Source organism: Mycteria americana, chromosome 2 (assembly GCF_035582795.1).
Source record: "Mycteria americana isolate JAX WOST 10 ecotype Jacksonville Zoo and Gardens chromosome 2, USCA_MyAme_1.0, whole genome shotgun sequence".
In the NCBI taxonomy this organism is placed as follows: domain Eukaryota; kingdom Metazoa; phylum Chordata; class Aves; order Ciconiiformes; family Ciconiidae; genus Mycteria; species Mycteria americana.
Genome location: NC_134366.1, coordinates 28,050,855 through 28,074,722, shown reverse-complemented (window position 1 = coordinate 28,074,722; position 23,868 = coordinate 28,050,855). Strand labels below are relative to the sequence as shown.

At 41.0% G+C, this 23,868-nt stretch overlaps 1 protein-coding gene across 3 annotated transcripts in view; it reads right to left on the bottom strand.

Annotated features, from left to right (window-relative positions):
- PPP1R9A (protein phosphatase 1 regulatory subunit 9A) overlaps positions 1-23,868 on the bottom strand; it is a 155,457-nt gene that overhangs the window by 45,768 nt on the left and 85,821 nt on the right. For all 3 annotated transcript variants that reach the window (XM_075492851.1, XM_075492854.1, XM_075492852.1), the window contains exons 5-6: positions 21,423-21,527; positions 2,497-2,632 (exon numbers count right to left, since the gene is read on the bottom strand). In XM_075492851.1, the coding sequence (XP_075348966.1) occupies positions 2,497-2,632; positions 21,423-21,527 (241 nt within the window). The remainder of the gene's footprint in view (positions 1-2,496; positions 2,633-21,422; positions 21,528-23,868) is intronic.

Sequence of the window (23,868 nt, the reverse complement as noted above, 5' to 3'; positions counted from 1 at the left end):
GAAAGGGAACACGCCTCATTGCATACTTTAGTAACTACACCCCAGCTGCCTATTCTGAGAATAAGGTTTACCACCGCCCTCCCAAATATATATATGGCATCAAGTAGGAAAGGGTATCATGTTCAATGATCCCAGTGTAGTTTTTGAGATCTGAAGTACTGCATTTGTTCTGAAGCCTAATTCCTTCTCCTTCCAACGAGACCTTTGATGATACTCTGGATCTCCCCTGGTAAATGTCTTTTCCTTTCTTCTTCCTCCTTACCTTGCATACTGCATAAAAGTCCCCTTTGCACTGCAAACACTAATGGCCAAAAAGCACATGTCATGGTCACAGTGGTGGTCATCACCCTCCATGTAGTGCTACAATAAGAAAAGATGCCTTTAACTGTGTTAATTATTGCCCTATCATATTTTCTATCATCCAAAGGCACTACCAATAGAAAACACTTACTGCGGTTAGTATTTTTGGTATTGAAAATTTATGCAGTGAGCAGGGCTTAAGAGTTTGTAACCACTGAATTGCAGGACAACAAGACACATCACAAAAGGTATTGGATACCTACTCATCCCTGTCCTCTTTCACTATTGTGCTGAGAAACACTTGCATGGTCATCAGTACAAAAGTGTCACTGTCAGCATCTGCACAGCAACATCCCTACTACAGGCTGAGGTACTACCAGGATCAGTATTGATCTATATGGTTTTAACAACGTTTTCTTTATAGCCAGATCTTGAGTTATGACATCTGTGTGGTACATGAAGGTAAGCAACACAAACCTTTGAGATATTTTGCAGCTGGATGCATCCTCTAGATAAAAGGTGTGATGCATCAATTACTCACATAGGTCTGTCTTCAGCTGCACATCCCTCTACATGCGAGTACACAGCGAGAAGGATTTGAACATTAGGCATTTAGGACACACCTCTCCTGCCAATAGGAAAGCTATCAGACTATGTTTACCATAAAATGGTATCACAGGTCTTCAAACCCTGACATCTACAGCATGCTGTGATGAGTTGTGAGAAGTCTCTTGTTCCAAAGGCTAGAGGGAGTTGTCCTCTTTGTTTCTGAGGAAATGATAGAGTTCCTTCAAGAAATTAGTCAAGACCTTGAATTTTAATTCTAGACTAAACAGAAGTTAGAAGACTTGCATGTTTCTGTAGCTTGAGGAGGGAACAGAGAGAATATGGATTTTCTAGCCTTCATGGTCTCGCACAGGCACATATACATAAGGCATCCCCAATACAGATGAGTACAACTTTTATTTATATGAGTTAAATATGCACCCATGACAGGATTCATTCTAAAACATATTAAAATATTCTTATTTTTAATACCAGTGGAAATTAAAGTAAGTGAAAGCATCACTGGGGCTAGATAGGATTTTTACTTAGTCTTCTGGGACACTTTTGATTGTTCTGACCTATTGCTAGTTTAACAATGTGATTCAAAAGCCAAGAGTATCCTGATTTTATCTCAGAGTATTTTTTTCTCTATTTCACTGTTTAGAAGCCTTGTCTCAGTACCTAAAGGAAAACTAAACTGAAATAAATGTATAGCATGAATTCTCTATCTCCCCCTCTCTATCGTCTCCTTCCACAAATAAAAAATCTGGCCCAGGATGAAAACACACTAGTACATGGAGTCTGGCATTTCAAATAATATTATTCAAGATAATGTGAAAAGAAGGTGGTATGCTTGGGCTATGTGGAAGCGGTTTGTTGCAAGAACTGCCTTTTACTTTAACCCAGCAGCTAATTTAGGGAGTAACACAGACAGTAGTCTCTGAAAAAGCTCTCTCATTAATCTTTCCAAGTATCTTGGTATTTAGGCATATTAGGAATTTTAAGAGAACCGAAAGAAATTATGGATAATTTACTGTACAAGGTTGATAGTTTCAAAACCTTCGTATTGGGAAATCAGGCACTAATTGCAAACATCAATACATGCTTCAGACAAGGTAGCATTCTCTATCCTGGGGAATATCTGTTCACACAGAAACAAAAAGTAATGTGTGGAAGGAGGGGTCTTACCTGCAATTTTCAGAAAATTTCCTAATGTTCTGAATTAAGAAGAACATCAGTTCTTCCAGGAAAAAAAAATTCTAAAACTTCCTCAACCCCCTAAAAGTTAGAAGGCGACTTTTACCAGTTTTCACAAAAAACTAATGTTTCAGTACACAAGCAAACCAACTTTATTCCCTTATTTCAGAAAAGCATATGCCTTCAGAGGAAGATCGATGATTACAGAAACATCGACCAATTTGATATTTGCTCTTCTGGAACAAAACAAATATTTTAAATCCATGTTGAAAAGCTTTTCAGTAACTTTGTTCTTCAAATAAGAGTCATCATGAAAATCTGTAAAAATCGGCAGCAGAGGTAATGGAGAGGGCCAGAAGCTGACCTCTAAGTGACAATTAAAAAGAAGGAATTAGGAATAGAAAACAGAACATTAAAAAACACCAGGTAGTGAAACGCTAGACAGTCTGTTACCTCGTCATCATCTGCATCATACTGTGCATAATGCTGCTCCAGCAGCTCTCTCTGGCGGCGTTCTTGTTCTAGAGTTTGGCTAATCAGCTGCGCAACCTCACTCACTTGTCCCGGTTTTTCTCGTCCAATTACAAACCTACACAAAACATTAGTGAAAAAATATTACTCCTATTGCTTTACCAAAGTTCTAGATTTTTAGGTGTGTCTTGTATAGAGGGTAGACTTTTTCTCCAAAGATACATGGCTGTGATTGTTTTAAATGTGTTCTGTGGATGACATTTGCCAGAAGGGCACCATGTGCAAGACTAGGAGTGATCAGACCATGACAGTATTTACAGGAGGGGGAAAAAAAGAAGTGACCACTAAAGCCTTCACTCCAAATTTCAGTAAAAAAGATTCTCTGGGTTTGAACTTTACGGACACAGACCTAGAGCTGGCAATGTATCATCACTTCCATTCCCTTTAGAGCAATGCATTTCCCAGAAGCCTGCAGAAGACCAGATGCACAGTAACAGCATAGACACACTTCTGGCAGCTCGTAGTGAAAGGAACATGCACCAGAGTAACTTCTTTCTCCACCTTGACTTAGAAGGTATTTCTGCGCTTTTGTATTTGCCTTCCTCCTGTCTATAACTGAGAATCTATTTCCATGTGTTTAAATCTGACAGAAACTATTTCCCTAATTTTAAGCCACATTTAAATCTTTCCTTTATTTCATGAACTTCTGTTGCTAAGGAGCATTCTTCTCCACTGTTAGCTATTCCTGAACACTGGGAGCACATTTCTTTGGCTTAACAAAAGACAAGGGAAGTGCCTCTTTCTTGGTTGAGACTTAGAAGACTGCTTCCCAGTCTTGCTTTCAGCAACTGAAATTCAGAATTGGCTTGGATTGTAACACTTTTTTTCAGCACAGTGGCATAACTGTAATTAGATATTTTGCTATCTATAGTATTAATGATAAACACCCATTATACAGTACCAACACACTGTAAACTACTGAACAAAAGCACAATTTAAAGATGTCAAGCTGAAGGAATATTTTCTTAGCAGACTAGAAAGACAATTAGGTAATTACAGGCGAAAAAAGTATTATGCAGAACTGACAAGCACGATCAGGTGACACTGAGATACTGCATATAGTAAATCATTTGTTTCCACAACATTTGGCTCAAATGATGAATTTAATTCATTATGGGAATGAGAGGCAGAAATGTGCATTATATCCCATGTGAGAAAATTATTTTCATTAGTACTGCCTATCACTGTATCCCATTGTAAGAAAATGATATTCATTGGTACCGCCTATCACTGTTAAAGTCATTTGAGATTTGGCATCCATGTGTAAGCCAACTTCCCATGAGTGGATGACCCCGAGTCCATTTCCTATGCCAAACAATTTGTCAGACTCTATGAAGTCAGGCACTACAGAAAGGAATACAATTTAGAGATTATTTCAACATCACCAAAATATCCAAGTCAGTAATTACTTCCAAAAGGATAAGAAAGGTGAGAATGAGTGACTCCATTTGAAATAATGACACAAGGTGCTCTGAAAGTAATTTGCAAGAAAGCGTCTTAGTTTAAAAACATTTATAGAAAATACAGCAGCAACTAGAACAAAATCAAGGAAGTAACATCAGCATTTTAATCCTGATCAAAACAGATCACAGTCTGGCACCCATATCCTACTATTACGAAATATGACATTGGTTCTCAGTAATGATAAAGACCTTGGGCTGAAAGAAAAAGAATGTTTCTTCATGGCCCCTATACTTCATCTGTTCTGCATACTGACTCATAGTCAGATCCTGTTTCCTCTGAATTCTAATTTCAGAGCCAAGTATTACAAAGACTAAACCAGCCATGTTTTCAGTCTCAATTGGGAGGAACAATGAACTTTTGATATTACTACATGAAGTAAAAAAGGATTCAACCCATATTTGCTATGTATTTGTCTCCTCTAATGTAAAAACAAATTAAAAGAAAATATGGGAAAAAAACCCTTCTATTTAAACAACATTTTAAGCAACGTTATGCATGAGTGTATATACAGTAGAGAGAGCATCACGTTTGTAAACACGAGGGAGATCACCAATGTGGTAAATTATGGAACCACACAAAGTGATGCAAATATCATATACCCTCCTGCCCTCTGCCTGATAATTCTCCTCCCTTGGAAAATAAGAGACTAAATACTTCATACAATCATTTTTGTACACTGAAAACCTAGAACAGACAATATGTAAAGCATCTGAAGTCTGGTAACTCGTGATTATTTAGGAGTGGTTTTGACACATTAGACTGTAATGCAATAATATTTTCATACAGACAAACAAGTTCAGGTAGGATCTAAAAATGTAAAAGCTTATTAATTGAATTTTTCTTCTCATGCCAAAGTCACTTACAGTTTATAATGATGTGATTTTCAAGGCTTGAATCATATGTCAAAATGAAGTTCCTCAATGACACCTGAAGCTGTTAGATGATACATGAATAAAAGCCTCAAAGCAATGACAAAGTTTAAAGCAAATGTTTTCCAAAATAGAAATACTCAGAGAATGTTTTATTTTCCTACAATTTACTGCTTTAAAGTGAGATATTTCCGAAGTGTCTGAAAATAAATATTTAGAAGCATTCAATCTATGATTGATGTCAGTTCTAGATAAAGAATTGTAAATTTGGAAAATGGAATACTACGTTACCGACTATTACAGTTTTTACAAACCAAACCTTTTGTCATGTTACATTCCATGACCTTAAGAATACCATGTTGCATATAATTATGTTTAACTTGTAACTAAAATAAGCCAGAAATTATAAATTTATAATTTAAAGAGAGATGAATAAATATTTCTCTCTTAGAAAACTGTAAAGCAGAGGCAGTTATTAAAACGCTAAGCATGAATTAGATCTTTACGCCTAGAATGGCTTTAAATACAAGAACTATCATAATCTGAAGTGTTTAAATATGAAAAGAGACATAAGGTTGTGATTCACTGACCAGAAAATTAGTCACTGAGCCATAATATGCACACTTCACCAAAGTGGCTAATTATGTATTTTGCATCACTCTGCATCACCAAAATTAAGCACATGCATTTCAGACTTGATTAATTAGTCTCAAGGGCCAAAAGTATTATAACAAAGAACTATAAATTCTATCATCAATAATATATTTAAGAAGCTGCTTATGTTTCTGGATATGAGACAAATGAGGGGTTTAAAGCCTTTAAACCTCATCACGATAATATTCCCTTTAATTATTAAAGCCAGCAACTGCAAAATAAAACCCAGCCAATCTGTGACGCTGTACTACAAGCCATGACTGTACTAAATCTCAGGCCATTACTGATTATTTCTGATGTCCACAAAAAAAGAAAGAGAGAGGAGAGAACATCACAGAGAAGCAGGGCATGAACTGACCTTGATAGTCAGAGTTACACACAACCTAGCTGAACTACCAGCTGTGAAATACTCTCTTTGGTTGTGGTTAAAATAAATGGGACGGAGCTAGGAATATAATTAATATTTGACTCTATCTTGGATTTAAGAAGATCTAAAAGAATACATTATCTGTAGAAACTGAAAATTAAACTACAGTAATGGAGGTTAAGAAAAGCATTCTACTGAAATTGGCAGCAACTCCTACATCTCCTGCAATCCAGTCATGAGTTAATGATTTTAAAGCACACCTGATATATAGCTTTCTGCATATTTCCAGCTTTTATTAAATGAGAATCTGCAGACCTGTGCTTCTTGAAATAACAAAAAATAATTTATTGATTTTTTTACCAACCATGGGAACTAGAAACATTATTATAAGAATTGATTAAATTAAAAAATGGTTCCATTTTGAAAAGAACTTTGGTATTAGAAAAATGTGTGAAGGCACCAACTCTGTGACACAAAACTGAAGTTCTGCAGCATAGATTTTTAGTGACATGAGTTGATGATTCCTCCTAAAAATACTTCAGGCATTAAGTGCTCAGTTAAACATAATTTAGCATGGATTCCTTAAATTCAACAAAAATCAAGTAAGAATACAGCAGACTCATTCTAAGAAATAAAGAATCGGGTTTTTGCTGCAACAGGACTCACAAGTTTTTCTTCTAACCTTTCCTAAAATCTAGTTTGGTAAATAAAAATGTACAGTAAATTTCATTGTATTTGGGGGAGTTTTACAGTTGATTTTAAAAATGGTTTTGCTCTGAGCTTTAAAGCACAAAGCTGCTTCTGCTACCATTTATCTAATTTATTTCAAGATGTCTTCAATTACCTACTCTGGCTGCTTCCATTAGGATAACAGCCATATAATTAATCCAAAGTGCTAAAAGTGGCGTGAAACCTGTAAGAAAACAGCTTTATTTAGTTGCAGCAGCACAAGCTGGAACTTGTCAGGTTTTCATGAACAAGATCAAGCCCTCTTAAAAGACAGCAGCCTCAAATGCAGCGCTCGCTCACTGGACATAAGGAATTCACAACCTATGAATTTCCATTACATTTTTTCAGATAAAATGATCTCAAACTTAAGAGCCATAAAGGTTCTTTGAATCATTGAATAATTTAGGTTGGAAGGGAGCTCTGGTCCACCCCAAGCCCCCCACTTCAAAGCAGGACCAACTTTGTCATGGCCTTGATCAGTTTTGAATCTCTCCGATGATGGGGTGCAACCCGTTACAATGTTTGAGAAACCTCATAGTACTTTTTTGGGGGTGAAAATATCTAGTCAGAATTTCCCTTGCTGCAACTTCTGTTCATCGTCTGTTATCTTGTCCCCGTACAGAGAGTACAAAGAATCTGGGTTCACCCTTTCGACCTCCTGGGAGGTAGCTGAGACAGCAGTAAGATGCCTGCCGTCCCATTCTTTTCTTTGAAGGGGACGGCAGGCTCCCATTCTTCTTCTCTTCTCATCTCATCTGAAGATGTTCTTTCCACCTCTTCCCAGGGTGTTTCCTGCACCGCTGCTCTCTAGCTCATTGTCTCATGGGGCTATGCTGCTCCAGATGCAGGACTCGCATTTGCCCTTGCTTCATAAGGTTTCTGCCAGCTCATTTCTCCAGCCTGTTGAGGTGCTTCTGAATAGTAGCCCTGCCTGTTAGCCTATCTAACCTCATCTGCAAACTTGCTAACAGTGCCTTCTGTCTTATGTCTGTAAATCCACACAGCCCTCTCTTGCACCAGAGACAAGCATGTGCATAGCAATCTTTAAAGCTATTAGATGTATCCAAGAGGAACTGAGGGTGACTGGTAGAAGGAAGTAAACAAGGTTTGCCTGGAGTTTAGTGATGGTAGTGACCCAAAACTAACACAAACAAGTGAACAACTCTGCCTGGAGACTAGCACCCAAAGTAACACAAGGAAGTAACCACCAGCAGCAGATGAAAGGGGCAATGATTGAATGAAGTTATTTAAGGTCACGTAAGAAACATCTGCCAGGGCAACCCGTGTAATGTCTAGTGCAGGATGCTGGCTATGTAAAGCCGGCACAGAAAAGCAAACTTTGGGGAAGAGCCTCCAAAGGCCCTGGAGATAGAGCTGCCAGTAAGCTGAACTATTGTGCAGAAGTTCTGTAGCCTCCATCCTTGTCCCCAGACCCAGGATGAAGTAAGCTATGTGCTGTACCCTGAATTTGACCACAGACAGCAGGACTCCAGTGATTTCAGCCAACGTGGGTGTCCTTTTGCCCAGTCAGCAGTCAGGATGGATGCATGAGAACAAGACTTCCTCGGTGTGGCCGTGGCATGAGCCGTAGGTAACATGTAACAGTAATGTGCCAAGAATGAGATGTGTGCGTAGTGTGTGCTGTGTGACTTGTTGCTGTTGTTGTTGAAGCAATGGTTTGGTTAGTATTTTTTTACCAATTTTTTTTTTTTATTATTTTAATGATTAAGTATTTTAATTAAACAAGGGCTCATCTGTTTCACTTGCATAACCATACTCATACTGATTGAACTGTCACAGCACACCATGACAAAGTCTGGCATATGGTGCATGGGCAGCAGGCACTAAAGGTATCGAGAGCCATATACAAACCCTTGCACTCCAATGCCACTGCTGCTCTGAGGCAAATTGTTGGAGAATGCAGGAAACATGAAGATGTCCCTGCAACATTATCCAGGTCATTAGCCAATCTGTGGAAAAAGTGAGGCAAAGCAGTCATTAATTTATCTCAGACTTCTCTGTATCCTTTGCAACAAGGTCTCCTGCCCCACTGAGCAGCCCCTCCATGGAGGAGGGGAGAGCAGTAGGTGTTGCTTAAACTGACTTTTGCAAGGCTTTTGGCATGGTCTCCTCTGGTATCCTTATATCCTCAAAGATCAAGCGGGTCTCCTGGGCTCTTCTGTCCTTCAGGGCAGTGGTCCCATAGAATCCTGCCAAGCAGATCCCTGAACAAGCCAAAATTTGCTCTCCTGAAGTCCAGGGTTGTAATTCTGATGTTCACCTTCATTTCTCTCCAGTTCTTAAACTCCACCATTTCAAGGTTAATGCTCCTAAAGCTGTCATCAACCTTCACTGAAGAACTGACCAGTTCCAAACTGGTCATAAACCTGTTTGTGAGTAACAGATTTAGCAGACTGCCTCCCTCAGTTGGCTCACTGAACACTTGTGTCAAGAAGTTGTTTTTGACACATTCCAAAAATCTCCTGGATTACTTGCACTGAACCATGTTACCCTTCCAGTAGATGCTGGAGCAGTGTAAGCCCTCTGTAAGTTCCTAACCATAACCTCTGAACTTGCTTGTCACTTGTTCCAAAGCAAGGGCTAGGTCACCCTCCCTCCCAACTAGATTAAGGGACCTGTTGGAAAACATGCTCTTGCCCCACTCAGGTGCATCCCTTCTCTCCCCAGCATTTTTCATTCCTCCAAGAAGGTCCATTGCAAAAAACAGTGCCTCCCCTGCAACATCAGCTGCACAACCAGGAGCTGTCCTGCATCCAATCCTACCTGACTGGCATGATCAAGAAGAATACCTCTTATGTCCTTCCACCCTAGCCCCCAGAGCCCTGTGACATCGAATCATAGAATCACAGAATCATAGAGTAGTTCGGGTTGGAAGGAACCTTTAAAGGTCATCTAGCCCAACCCTCCCCGCCCCCCGCAACGAGCAGGGACATCTTCAACGAGATCAGGTTGCTCAGAGCCCCGTCCAACCTGACCTTGAATGTTTCCAGGAATGGGGCATCTACCACCTCTCTGGGCAACCTGTTCCACTGTATCAGCACCCTCATTGTAAAAAATTTCTTCCTTATATCTAGTCTAAATCTATGCTCTTTTAGTTCAAAACCTTTACCCTTGTCCTATTGCAACAGGCCCTGCTAAAAAGTTTGTCCCCATCTTTCTTATAAGCCACCTTTAAGTATTGAAAGGTTGGAATAAGGTCTCTCTGGAGCCTTCTCTTCTCCAGGCCGAACAACCCCAACTCTCTCAGCCTTTCTTCATAGGAGAGGTGTTCCACCCCTCTGATCATTTTTGTGGCCCTCCTCTGGACCTGCTCCAACAGGTCCATGTCTTTCCTGTGCTGAGGGCTCCAGAGCTGGACGCAGTGCTCCAGGTGGGGTCTCAGCAGAGCGGAGTAGAGGGGCAATTAGGTTCCCCTTGATCGGGCAGCCTGTAGCAGACACCAGCCACAAGGTTCCCTTTGTTGCCTCAGTCTCCAGTTCTTACCCATAAGCTTTCGACCTGCTCGTGGCTGTTCTTCAGAGACATACTCAAGGTCTTCCTCAGCAGTATCAATGGTGCTGGCGGACGAGCAGCAAAGTAATAGCTTAAACACCAGAAGAGCCCCAGCAGTCTCTCCACAGCATCTTGGATACATGCCCCTGATAAGCTATGCTACTATCAACACTAAATGGATATCAAGTCAGACAATTAGGAAGTAATGTAAAAAACCCACACACCAATATTAATGCACTTAGATTAATTATTCCCACAGAAATCAATTCTAGTCTAGGGCCTCACTGACACATTAGCTTTATTCAAGAGTACTTCAAAATTAGCCAAGTGATTCAATGTTTTGGCACCTCTCCAGGTTCTGGTCCTTACATTGCTCTGCTCTTCTGAGAGTGCAGGTAGAGAATCTCTTCCACCTCTTCCAGACAGCCTGACAGCATCCCAACACAATGCTTGCATAAAAGGTTTCCTTGAATACACGATGATCATTTAATCAGCAATCTCTATAGCACCACACAATTCTTATGGGAATGGCCAGCTCAAAGCAACACATTTGTAAATCTATGCTTTAACAAACCTGAATGCAAGTGAAGCACGTAAGTCAGCTCTGTTCAAAAGGTATAAGTGCTACCTGGAAATGTTTCTAAAACCTGACTGCAGTTTGAGGTGATACCTGCCTTCCCTAACCCTCACCCTTGTTGCCATCCATGGGAAGGAAATCCGGGAAGGAAATCCAGGAAGAAAATACAGATAGGTCACAAGTAAGCTGCTGAGTTCAGACCATGTCCTTAATCCGGATAATTAGGTGATCCAGATTCTAGGCAAGCTGCAGCACCCTCATAGCACAGTCCAGGGGTAGCTAAATGCTCCTACAGCACCATCCCTGCGGCTTGGTGAGTTACCCTGCAAGGATGAATGGTGGGTATTTCTGCCCAGCTGTCACAATGTTGTATCACATTAATCAAGGAGCACCAAAACTGGGTGGGAGCTTCCACAACACAGTATCTTGGACTTTGAGAGAGTAAAAAAATTAGCCAAATAAACATTTATGATGATATTTTAGTTGTAGGGGTAGGAGTTTATGTTTAGATCCAACCAGCTTGAGGATGAAGTGATTCAAAACCTGTCAAGTTGTTCCTTTTTCCAGGAAAGGAAAAGAAAAGCCACTCCTAATGAAATCCAGCCCTGCAGAATCTTATTAATTCATGTTACACTTCATTTTAAAAACAATGCTCTAGATATCTAGCAAAATGGTTTATAATTCAGCCAAAATCTTTTAAATGAAGATTTCTCTATATATTTCACACTCAAACATGTAATTTCCTGTCCAAATGTGCAAATATTTCGAGAAATAACTTGCCATAAAATTCAAATTAGCAAGATCTGAGGACAGAGGGGCTATGTTTATGCCAGTAAATTAAACAGTGCCAGGGAATGCTCCCAAGCACTAGTAATTGATCATCTACACTATTAAATCACTGAAACAGTCTCTGGAATGGTTTGGCCCAAGTTAACTAATATTCTATCAAATAATACTCAAACACAGTCCAGGAGTTAGCGAAGTCTAGGAGTTAGCTTGGATGTTTCCAACGGACAACTTGGATATGGCCACCCTGCTCTGAAAGGTAAGAAAGTTTAATGGTATGAGCACTGGTCGCTCTGGTGCCAGCTGGCCTCAGCGCCAAAGAACAGTCCGAGGCACAGTTCATCTACTACAACAGGCACAGCCAAGGAATATAAACCAGCAAAGCAGCAATGAATGCAGTCCTACCTCACCAGTGCTAAGGGGTCACAGTACTCGTGAGTAATTTTTCACATTGTTCAGCATGCTACTCCTGGTAGTCTTACAGAACGATTACCAGCACTTTGTAGGAGTTCTTTGCAGAGACCAGAAAGAAAACAGCTCGTATTATGGAACCTTTAGTATAACCATAGTGGAATAAACAGAAGAAATTTACACTATTTTGGCACAAGGCACCATGAATTTAGTTTCTGCTGGGTCCATGATTCAGGTTTATCAAAGAAGCAGAAAGCGCACCAAGCACACACGGCTTCTTAAGCAGCCCTTCACGAAGTCCCAGCTCAGCAATCAGCATCACAGAGCAAAGGGCTTTTCTTTCCTCTTCTTTTTCTCTCCTTGGCTCTGGCACTTGGATTCAAGGAAAAAGAAACAGACAAGGAAAGGAAGAACAAAACCATCACCCCCAGCCAGAAGAAAGACAACATAATCCAGCTGTCTGAATCAGACATGGAGTGTGGTATCTTTTGCTTTTGGGTCCTGTCTCATTACCCAGGACTGAGAAGCAGTACAAATCTCTCCTGCCTCTTCTACAACATGGATCTGCAGTATAGCCGATGCCTGCAAATGTTTAAAGGACACAGCTGTTTCATAGGGTAGGAGCACAGGTAGGGAAAGTAAGGAGGAGCAGGAGAAAATCTGCACAGGCATGCGTGCTGGAAGAAGAGAAAATTATTATCTAGGGGAAGGAGTCACAAAAATAAAGCGATGCTGTTCACTGTTACTGTGAGCAAACAGCATTCCCATTGGGGTATACTGCTGCTGGCTAGATCCTGCAGTTGACTTCATCTGTCCTCTATACTGTCTTAGTGCTTGCAAAGACATGACTGTATAAATTACCTTTCCAGATGTTGTGATGTTAAACAAAGCAGCAGGCATGCAAATACTGTTTTCTGAGACAGTATATCTTCCAGAAAAAAATGAGCTCAAGATGGGGTGAGGAATTAGCTGAAGAACGAATAAATGACATATCAAGTTGGTGTTAATTAAGAAAAGAATACTTTCACTTTTCGCCCTTTAACTGCTCCTTGTGTAAGAGCTATCTAAAAGAAAAGTAAAAACCTCTTTTTTCTCTGAAAGATTGCATTTGCAGTACAGTAAGAGACAAAGAAGTTAGGCTGTGAACTGGGAGTGGGAGTTAAGACAAAACCCTGCTTTCAATTAAAACTGTCCAGATAAGAAAAAACAAAAAATGGTAATAAATGATTCTTTATTAGAACAGAGAATAGTTAATAGTGGAAAGCCCCAGGGTTTGATAGTTACACTGCTACTGTTAGAACCTACTCTTCAATGATCTAGAAGATTAATTAATTAAACATGGCAAAAATTGCTAACTAATTACTTAGATTCTTTATTAAGATGGGAAGACTTTGACGCATTTCAGCAGAATTTAATTAAACAAACACTGGTAAACTCATTGGTAGGTTAGAATTAATACAATTAATTACTTTCAAGGTGCTACAAATCATGAGAAACTAAACAGGTTTTGCACGGGTTCTGTGTGGTTCCCTGAAAACTCAAGAACTGACTCAGAAAGCACCATGAGAGCATCCGCTCAGTGCCTAGCAACAGTTTGGAAAGCTGAGAAAATGCTTAGTCACATTCATACAACAGGATACGGAAGGAGGACACAGAATTTAAAATTTGCCTCTCCAGTAAAACACTGAATTTGTTTAACTTCCTTAAAAGAAACCTTTCAGAGGAAAGCAATAATGATAAAAGCATACAAGCAGCATATGAAGGACTGGGATTTTCCGATGACTCTCGCTCATGCAAGACTCCTTCTACTTATCAATGCAGTAAGTCTTCCTGGGACCCTGCCTTTCTCAGAGCTGTGCGGGCATGAATCTTTGTATCCAGTGAGGCAGAGAAGTGCAGTCCCCACTGAAAGCTCCCATATTTGTCCTAGGAGGGACAGAGACTAGGAGTACGGTAAAAGGACAAAGTTTTGTCCGTAAAAGAACTATATTTTCTCTCTTGTGGGTGTGTTCAAGAAAAAATAAAATTCCCTGGAGGCATACAACTCTCCAAGTGAGCTTTCTCTGGTGAAGACATTAGGGTCCCCTAGCACCCTTTCATTATGACGAAGAACAGGGGGAGAGCGGGATCACGGAGGGTAAACATCACCCAAGCAACTTCAAAGAACTTCAGGTCTGCTACTCAGCACCACAGTCCATGAGGAAACTGCAAGAAAAATAACACAGGAGAAGCTCCATGACAGGATAGGATTCCCACTGTCAAGCTGCCTCCTTATCCTATCTTTTATAATTGCGGGCACCACTCGCAAACTTCAAGTTGATGGATTACATCCTAAATGGGGTCAGAAGAAGTACAGAACAATTAGTGATATTAGTCTGGCACTGCCCTCCGACTGATCCATTAATCTTAGAGCAGGGGCGATACTCAACAACACTGAAAAACAACACACATTTCAAAGGAAAATCCCTCCTGTATATAATCAAATTCTGAAATCCACTGATATGATATATTAGTAAACTAAATAGTTAAGCAAAATTATAAAGAAGACTTGATATTTACATCAATTGAAATAGCATTCATAGTTATATTTGCCAGATTAGAGTCACGAGGACACTAATTCTCATCCCTAATAACAGAAGCTGATTGCCAGCTGGGATTATGAAAGAATTCCCTGTCTTTCTTTTGTCTCACAAGCTACCAGAGTACATCTGGTGGGTGCTGATTATCTTCCTATAAAACATTATAAGAAAGAATAATTGAATTTATTATCATTGGAGAAGCCAAATTGGTTGGGTCAATGATCTTCCATTATGGTATGAAAACTCTTCTGAATAGTCCAATACTTCAAACAATGGATAAAAAAATCATAGATGCTCATATTTGCTCTCCTTTCTCCCGCTCTCACCTTCACCTAAAACAGTTCAAAAGGTAAAAGCCATGTCTTCATTTTCATGGATTCTTTACTGTGTCAGCTACAGACAGCCTGGATACATTTTTCTGGCAAGAAACATTGCAAAAATCTATTCTAGGTCAACGACTTCCACTGTCAGGATCATTCAAAGTGTTCAGAAGGCTCAAAGGAGAAAAATAAATCACTAAGTACTGGTATTATGCAAGATCCCTGAAGAGGTATTGACTGCATTTATTGCAAAGAATTAAGAAGTAGCTTTGATGTCATTCTGTTCATGACTGTCCTTTCTCTGCAACTGATCTCACACAATAAACCCTGCTACAAAAACTAGCATGCAGTTTGACTAGAATAAGGACAAAACGATTGTGTGTATGTAATGCTGTGGGTTATAAACATGAAGTAATGCCAGTGAAACACACACAAATCTGTGTGCGTACAGGACCCCAGGCAGAAGAAAGGCACACACAGTTTATGCTATGATCACAAAGATAACTATGCTTATTAAAGCAGTTCTATAAATTCCATTAAACTGACACTATTAAATAGCAGACATGCGACTAAATATGTATGTGACTTCTCCTGTGAAAGAAGGATTTGTGAAGTTGCCTTGCCTTGAATTAGGTGGGGTGTGGGATTGTACATTACCTACGCACTTGTAGTTCAGCTGAGACACCCACCACAGGAACGGCAGGAGGTATTTATATAGCAACAACCTTTTCTGCTGCTCCTGCCTCCCGCACGGGCACGGATCATTAATGGCAGCTGCCAGGGGAACAGTGCAATCAAGGGTCACAGAATCACAGAATCGTATAGGTTGGAAAAGACCTTTGAGATCATCGAGTCCAACCATAAACCTAACACTACCAAGACCACCACTACACCATGTCCCTAAGCACTTCATCGAAACGTCCTTTAAATACCTCCAGGGACGGTGACTCAACCACTTCACTGGGCAGCCTGTTCCAATGCTTGATAACCCTTTCAGTGAAGTAAAATTTCCTAATATCCAATCTAAACCTCCCCTGGTGCAACTTGAGGCCATTTCCTCTTGTCCTATCACTTGTTACCTGGGAGAAGAGACCGACCCCCACCTCTCTACAACCTCCTTTCAGGTAGTTGTAGAGAGCAATAAGGTCTCCCCTCAGCCTCCTTTTCTCCAGGCTAAACAGTCCCAGCTCCCTCAGCCGCTCCTCATCAGACTTCTGCTCCAGACCCTTCACCAGCTTCCTTGCCCTTCTCTGGACACGCTCCAGCACCTCAATGTCCCTCTTGTAGTGGGGGGCCCAAAACTCAACACAGTATTCGAGGTGCAGCCTCACCAGTGCCGAGTACAGGGGCACGATCACTTCCCTACTCCTGCTGGCCACACTATTTCTGATACAAGCCAGGATGCCATTGGCTTTCTTGGCCACCTGGGCACACTGCTGGCTCATATTCAGGCGGCTGTCAACCAACACCCCCAGGTCCTTTTCTGCCAGGCAGCTTTCCAGCCACTCTTCCCCAAGCCTGTAGCGTTGCATGGGGTTGCTGTGGCCCAAGTGCAGGACATTGCACTTGGCCTTGTTAAACCTCATACAATTGGCCCCAGCCCATCGATCCAGCCTGTCCAGGTCCCTCTGTAGAGCCTTCCTGCCCTCAAGCAGATCAACACTCCCGCACAACTTGGTGTCATCTGCAAACTTACTGAGGGTGCACTCAATCCCTTCATCCAGATCCTTGATAAAGATATTAAACAGGACTGGCCCCAACACAGAGCCCTGGGGAACACCGCTTGTGACCGGCCGCCAACTGGAGTAAACTCCATTCACCACCACTCTTTGGGCCCGGCCGTCCAGCCAGTTCTTTACCCAGCAAAGTGTACACCCGTCCAAGCCATGAGCAGCCAGTTTCTCCAGGAGAATGCTGTGGGAAACCGTGTCAAAGGCTTTACTGAAGTCTAGATAGACAACATCCACAGCCTTCTCCTCATCTACTAGGCGGGTCACCTTGTCGTAGAAGGAGATCAGGTTGGTCAAGCAGGACCTGCCTTTCCTGAACCCATGCTGGCTGGGCTTGATCCCTTGGTTATTCTCTACATGCCGTGTGATGGCACTCAGGATGATCTGCTCCATCAGCTTCCCCGGCACCGAGGTCAGGCTGACAGGCCTGTAGTTCCCCAGGTCCTCCTTCCGGCCCTTCTTGAAGATGGGCATCACATTTGCTAATCTCCAGTCACCTGGGACCTCCCCAGTTAGCCAGGACTGCTGGTAAATGATGGAAAGGGGCTTGGTGAGCACTTCTGCCAGTTCCTTCAGTACTCTCGGGTGGATCTCATCAGGCCCCATAGACTTGTGAGTGTCTAAGTGGTGCAGCAGGTCACTCACCATTTCCCCCTGGGTTATGGGGGCTCCATTCTGGTCCCCGTCCCTATCTTCCAACTCAGGGGGCTGGGTACCCAGAGAACAATTGGCCCTGCTATTAAAGACTGAGGCAAAGAAGGCATTAAGTACCTCAGCCTTTTCCTCATCCTTGGTCACTGTGTTCCGTCCCCCGTCTACTAGGGGCTGGAGATTCTCCTTAGCTCTCCTTTTGCTGCTAATGTATTTGAAGAAGTATTTTTTGTTGTCTTTTACAGCAGCAGCCAGATTGAGCTCTAGCTCAGCTTTGGCCCTTCTAATTTTCTCCCTGCACAGCCTTGCTACACCTTTGTAGTCCTCCTGAGTTGCCTGCCCCTTCTTCCAGAGGTCATAGACTCTCCTCTTTTTCCTCGGTTCCAGCCAGAGCTCTCTAGTCAGCCAGGCCAGTCTTCTTCCCCACCGGCTCGTCTTTCGGCACCTGGGGACAGCCCGCTCTTGTGCCTTTAGGACTTCCTCCTTAAAGAATGTCCAGCCTTCCTGGACTCCTTTGCCCATAAGAGCTGCCTCCTAGGGGACTCTCTCGACCAGTCTCCTAAACAGGCCAAAGTCCGCCCTCCGGAAGTCTAAGGTGGCAGTTCTGCTGACCCCCCTCGCTGCTTCTCCACGTATCAAAAACTCTATCATTTCGTGATCGCTCTGCCCAAGACGGCCTCCAACCATCACATGGCTCACAAGCCCTTCTCTGTTCATGAACAAGAGGTCCGGCAGGGCACCTTCCCTCGTTGGCTCACTCACCAGCTCTGTCAGGAAGTTATCTGCCACACGCTCTAGGAACCTCCTAGACTGTTTCCTCTCTGCTGTATTGTATTTCCAGCAGACATCCGGCAGGCTGAAGTCCCCCACAAGAACAAGGGCTAGCGATCGTGACGCTTCTCCCAGCTGCTTATAGAATAGTTCATCTGTCTCCTCATCCTGGTTGGGTGGTCTGTAACAGACTCCCACCACAATATCTGCCTTGTTGGCCTTCCCCTGATTCTTACCCATAGACACTCCACCCTATCATCACCATCATCGAGCTCTAAACTATCCAGACTCTCCCTGACGTATACGGCTACCCCACCACCTCTCCTGCCTCGCCTGTCCCTCCTGAAGAGTTTATAGCCATCCATCGCCGCACTCCAGTTGTGTGAGTCATCCCACCATGTTTCCGTGATGGCAACCATATCATAGTTTTCCTGATGTACAATGGCTTCCAACTCCTCCTGCTTGTTGCCCATGCTGCGTGCATTGGTGTAGAGGCACTTCAGCTGGGCTGTTGTCCGTGTTTCCTTCATAGAAGAACACCCCTTGTGTGCTTTGAGGTGTTTCCCTGGCGTTTCCCTCTGGGCTCCTATTGCCTCAGTATTCCCTAGCTCAACTCTGTTCGACTTTGGCTGTGCCCCAGCGTACCCCGCAACAGGCGGGGTACTCCTGCCAACAGGCAGGAGCTGACGGCTGGGGCCAAACCAGGGATTTTGCCCCAGAAGATCCTCTTATGTTGTCCCCAAGGTTCTGGAGCAGCTCAGGTGCAGAGGTGAGCACTGTCTACCAAAGAAGGTGGAGAGGAGGGATTTCTCTGTCCCAGCTCTAACATAGGTGTAAGTGGGGAAGAGGATCTGCCAGAAAACAATTGTTCTCTCCACCAAACAAGCAGCAGGCAGGGTTCTCTTGTCATACAGCAAAAGAGAAACAGTGAGCAATATAAAAATACGTCTATTTCTTTCATATCTAAATTAATCAATATTAGCTCTCGCTTACTTTAGAAGCAAATGTTTAAACCTACAGTGAAGCCAAAACATCAAGCATCCTGAAATCTCTGTCTCCATAAAACAACTTTCTGGAACCATTTCTGATTTTGAGTAGCTAAAACCAATACAGTTCACCAGTGCCAGCAGAGCATCAGACAACTCAGTGGTGCAGGACCTGACCAGAAGCCAGGCAGGAGCCTGCGCCACAGAACGCTTAGCCATCTCGTCAAGTCCCGCTCCTGGCCTACCACAAACCAGGAAAAAAATCATGTGTTTCTCAGCTGGCCTGCGTAAAGCAGAAGAGTTGTCTTTCTGAGTTTTTCTTCCATGAAGTTTTAAATGAAACAACAATAGGGGGAGTTGCATCAAATTCTACCCATTCCTTTCCTCTAATTAGACATATACATTAGTAAGATGCTGCTAACTACACCGTATGCCAATGTGCATACAGATTCTTATATATCTGTTTTATTTAATAATATTTTAATAATATTTATAATTCATATTATAATGTATTTTACATTTTATTTTTAATTTAATATTATTTTATGAGGGTTTTTTTATCTAGTTGTGACCCTAATGCACTGGGTCATTTTTCCCGTGAAAGCTCAATATCTTAAGCTTACTGACAAGGAAAAATGTAGAAGCTCACACATTTCTCCTTGATAAATGGGACCTGTCAGAAGCCAATGATGCCAGTGCACAGGATACATAGTACACTTCACAATGTAAGCTCAACAACAATGAAGAAATACTTTTTACAGTCCACTATTTTGTGACAAAAGGGTCTAGACTGCAACCAGTAATGACCAGTAATGACTGTAATTTACTTCCTGAGAGAAGATTCTGGGAGCATTCTGTGTGAAATCATTTTATGTTTCTTCCTTCCTCCAAATCCATTATTTTTCCATTGAAGTAAGTGTTCTATTCTGTAACTTATGCAATAATAATTACACAAACTAAGCCGATTCTAAATGTATATAATACATATGTTTTATGTGAGCGCTTTCTTTTTTCTTTTTTTTTTTTTTTTGAGCTAAAACATCAAACAAAATGTACATAGCATTTGTTTTGTGTACTGAAACACAGAAAGACATTATCCCCTGTCATAAGGATTTTATGTTTGAAGGTCCCAACTCTGCAGAAAACCTAATAAAATATATACTCATTTTTATAGTTAACTCAGTAGGAACCCTCACAGCATGTGTGTAAGTCTTGCAGAAATAGTACTGATGTAACTAAAACTGTAAATGTTACACAAAAATATATTCACCTGTAATTACACTACAATTTATAATAACTTTTTTCCTAAATAACCTTTTTCAAATAAAACCTTGATCAACTACCCCCAAGATTCTTCGCAGAATCCACATCCCAACATTATTCCTTAATGTCGTGCGGGAACAGCTATGGAATTATAGTGGAAATGTGCACGCCAGCATATAGCACCACCATCTGAGGGGGACTGCATATATTACCACCAGTAGTTTAGTTGTGGTTCAAAAGAAGTCAGCCTTGAACTCATTAATTAAAGAATTCAACTGTAATCCCTAGAGAGGATTTTGAGATAGAACCAAAGGATGACTACAGAATGGCTATTCTGTTGCAATATGCCAAAGATATTTTTTGATTTATTTTGTAGAGTTAAATCTTTACTGAAATTAATGAGTTATTAAACAGAAAAGCTATGTGACTGCATAGGTTTTTAAATGGCAAAACAGTTCATTTATAGGGAAACACTGTTCTTATTAATTTACAAACATTTTACAGCCTTGTATTTACATTAGTTCAGAATTTTACCTGCAGTATATGTTACATTTTCTAGCCTATTTATTATTTTATGGCTTTTTACAGGGATGCCTTTCAATGAACCACAGCATAGGAACAGAGAGAAACCCAGACATGGTGCGTTTCTCAGGTAGGGACTCAAGTAGCTCAATGAATTAATACTGGGATGTTCTCCTCAATTCAGTAGCTGTTAACACTACTGCATCCAGGACCTTCTTCTCCTCTGTGCTGAGGTGGTATCTGCAAGCACCAGGGTGCTCACTACCTTACTCCTCCAACCCTGGGGCAAAAACGTGGCCAGTCTCCCCCGTGGAATAGCAGGGAGGAGATCAGTGGCTGCACAGTTTCCATCTGACCAACACCCATGACCTTCATCATTCCAGCTAATATAAACAGTTTGAGGTCCATGGAGATCTAGACCAGTGAAGAGTCGTCTTCTATGTGCAATTTCAGCTTGTCTCAGTGGTCATATTTTAAAAATCTAAGCCAAAACAAAAATCTGTAATACCATAGCTCACCCCTGTCTTGGGATAAAAGCAGTGAAGGCACAAAGAGGCCAAAAAACTCTATTCCACCTGGGCATACTGACACTCCCGTGAAAGAAGCCAGGTAATCTTAAGTATTCGATCACAACTTTTTTCTTCTAAAACACTCACCTGACTTTCCCTTTGGTGTTTCTAAGAACAGTTGCAGCAAAATTTTGCGTAACACCAACCAGACTGATGCCATCAACTTCCACAATTTGGTCATTCACTTGGATCCTTTCAGCAGAAAAACACAAATATATAAATAATTGTGTGAATTCTTGGTGAATTTTCAGAAAAACTTAGCATACAGAGATCTTTTTAGTTTGATTATAAACAAAGACTTTAAACAAAAACTCAAGTCATAAAATGATTGAGGTAAATATGAAAAATGCATCATTCCTTGCACACAGACATCTCATAAATCCAGCTTCAAAGTTACCATTACAATTAATAGCGTCAATCATCCAGTCACTTTCCTTGTATATAAATACAGCAACACAAACTCTTGAATCTGTCATATGACTTAAATTAAACAAGATACTTGAACAGTTCTTATATCATTCTTTCCTAAGCCAATCTTGAAAAACAGCATAAGACAGAGCTCTGGTATTTCACGCTAATGGAAAAAAATGTGGTATTTAACTAAAACAACCTGCTCAACTGTGGAGAAAAGAGCTTGTGCATCAGACTTAATTGTGACCTACTCTCTTAAAATATTTCATCTAACTTGCTCCAAAAAGATGAATTCCCAGTGTAAGTGTGATCTTGCTGCACACAATAATAAGACCTTAGACTGTTTTAATGAGGACTCTCTCTTTGAAATCAAACACCTATTTAGAGTCGATACACTGATGCAGGAAAAGTTAGGCAGAATAAAAAACATGCTGCTTTTATCTGAAGTAAGCACTGCTACGAAATCTCTAGAGCAGGCGTTGGACTCATCTGGATTACAAATGCTTGGAAGGAGGACTGCTATACTAAAATGTCCTCTAGAAATGCACGAAGTCTTACAGTTTCAAAAAATAAAAAAACCCAACACATTCAGAACTAGTGAAAGGGAGCAATTTTCAAGTACTTAAATGGATGCTACTGATCCAAACAATACAGTTTATAAAGGAACTAAGAAATAGCTATGAAAAAATCCCATTTAAAATTTATGAAAATACCTAAATTAAGCTATTTAATATCTTAGGATATCTTAGTGATAAGACTTGTTGTCAAAGAACAGAGGCTTCAGAAGAGGGCTGTAGCATTTTGACTTGGAGCACTAATTTCTCTGTCAAGTCTGAGGCAATGCTTTGCAGTTCTACAGGTGTTCAAGCAGCATCTTCAGTTCTTTGGACTCCACTGATGAATAAGAAATACAAGATTTATTCTTTGGCAGCCTCACACCATAGAATGTCACTGTGTTCCAGGCAGGATCTCCCTTCTGTATATAAGAAACCTTAAAAAATTATCTTCACGACAGCCTATAAACTCCTACCTTGAAAATCATATCAGGCATTTTAATATCAGAATTCTATTTCAATTTTCACTGAAGCATTTAATAAATACACCAATTAATATTAATACACATAACACACATTACCATGTACTGTATTTTGAGACTGTAAAAATTCATTTATTTTTTTTTACTTTAGCAAACATGAGGTGCAGTCAGATGGCCGCAGGAGTTCCAGGAAAAGAAGTTTAAGAAGTTGGTGCCCACTGAGTGGGAAGCTGTCACCCTCTTGGCTGAAAACTAAATGGTGGAAGAACAAATTCCTTTCTGATGCAGTGAATTAGCAGTGTTCATACAGATACGTAGCCATAGTACTTCAGGTGATGAAACACCATGTTAGAGAACTGTTGCCTGCAACTTCGTAAGTGGCTCTATCTTGATCTACTGCAATTCTGTGCTCCATTTGTCCTTCAGGCATATTTCGTATCTCCTTTCTTGCTTGTACAGCTGCTAAATTAATTTCCAACTCTTATTTTTATGGCCATTGTTCTCCAAACCTCCCCTCTTTCTATGCATACATATATTTTAATTATAAATAAACATAAACACATATCAAACCAACATACAATTAACATAATTGCTATTCAAATTACATAATTACATGTAACTAAAAAAGAAGTTTCCTGTCTGTTGCCATGTACATTCTATACTGGCCAGACTAAAATACTCTCACAGCCATCTTCACCTGGCCGCCTTCCTCTTCCTTGCACATCCCCTCTCCAGCCCCACTCCCACCGCAGCTCTGTACCTGTAGGCTAGCCCCAACTCCCCAGACAAGCCACCCCAGGCACCCTCCACACCAAAATATTCTCACAGCCATGTTCTCTGGGCAGCCTTCCCTTTACAGCTCCCTCCATTACAAGCTCTAGGCTTCCTCTGTCTCTCAAATCTAATTTCAAACATGAACGAAAAATTAGGTTCAGGTTGGCAAAGCCTGAATTATAGAGATTTAACTGCTTTTATCATTAATGAAGTTGGTAATTCTTCTGACAATTATTTTCTAATGGTCATGACTTAAATCTGCCTATGTGAAGCAGCACTTCAATGAAGTAGCAACTACAGAAGTGAACCAAC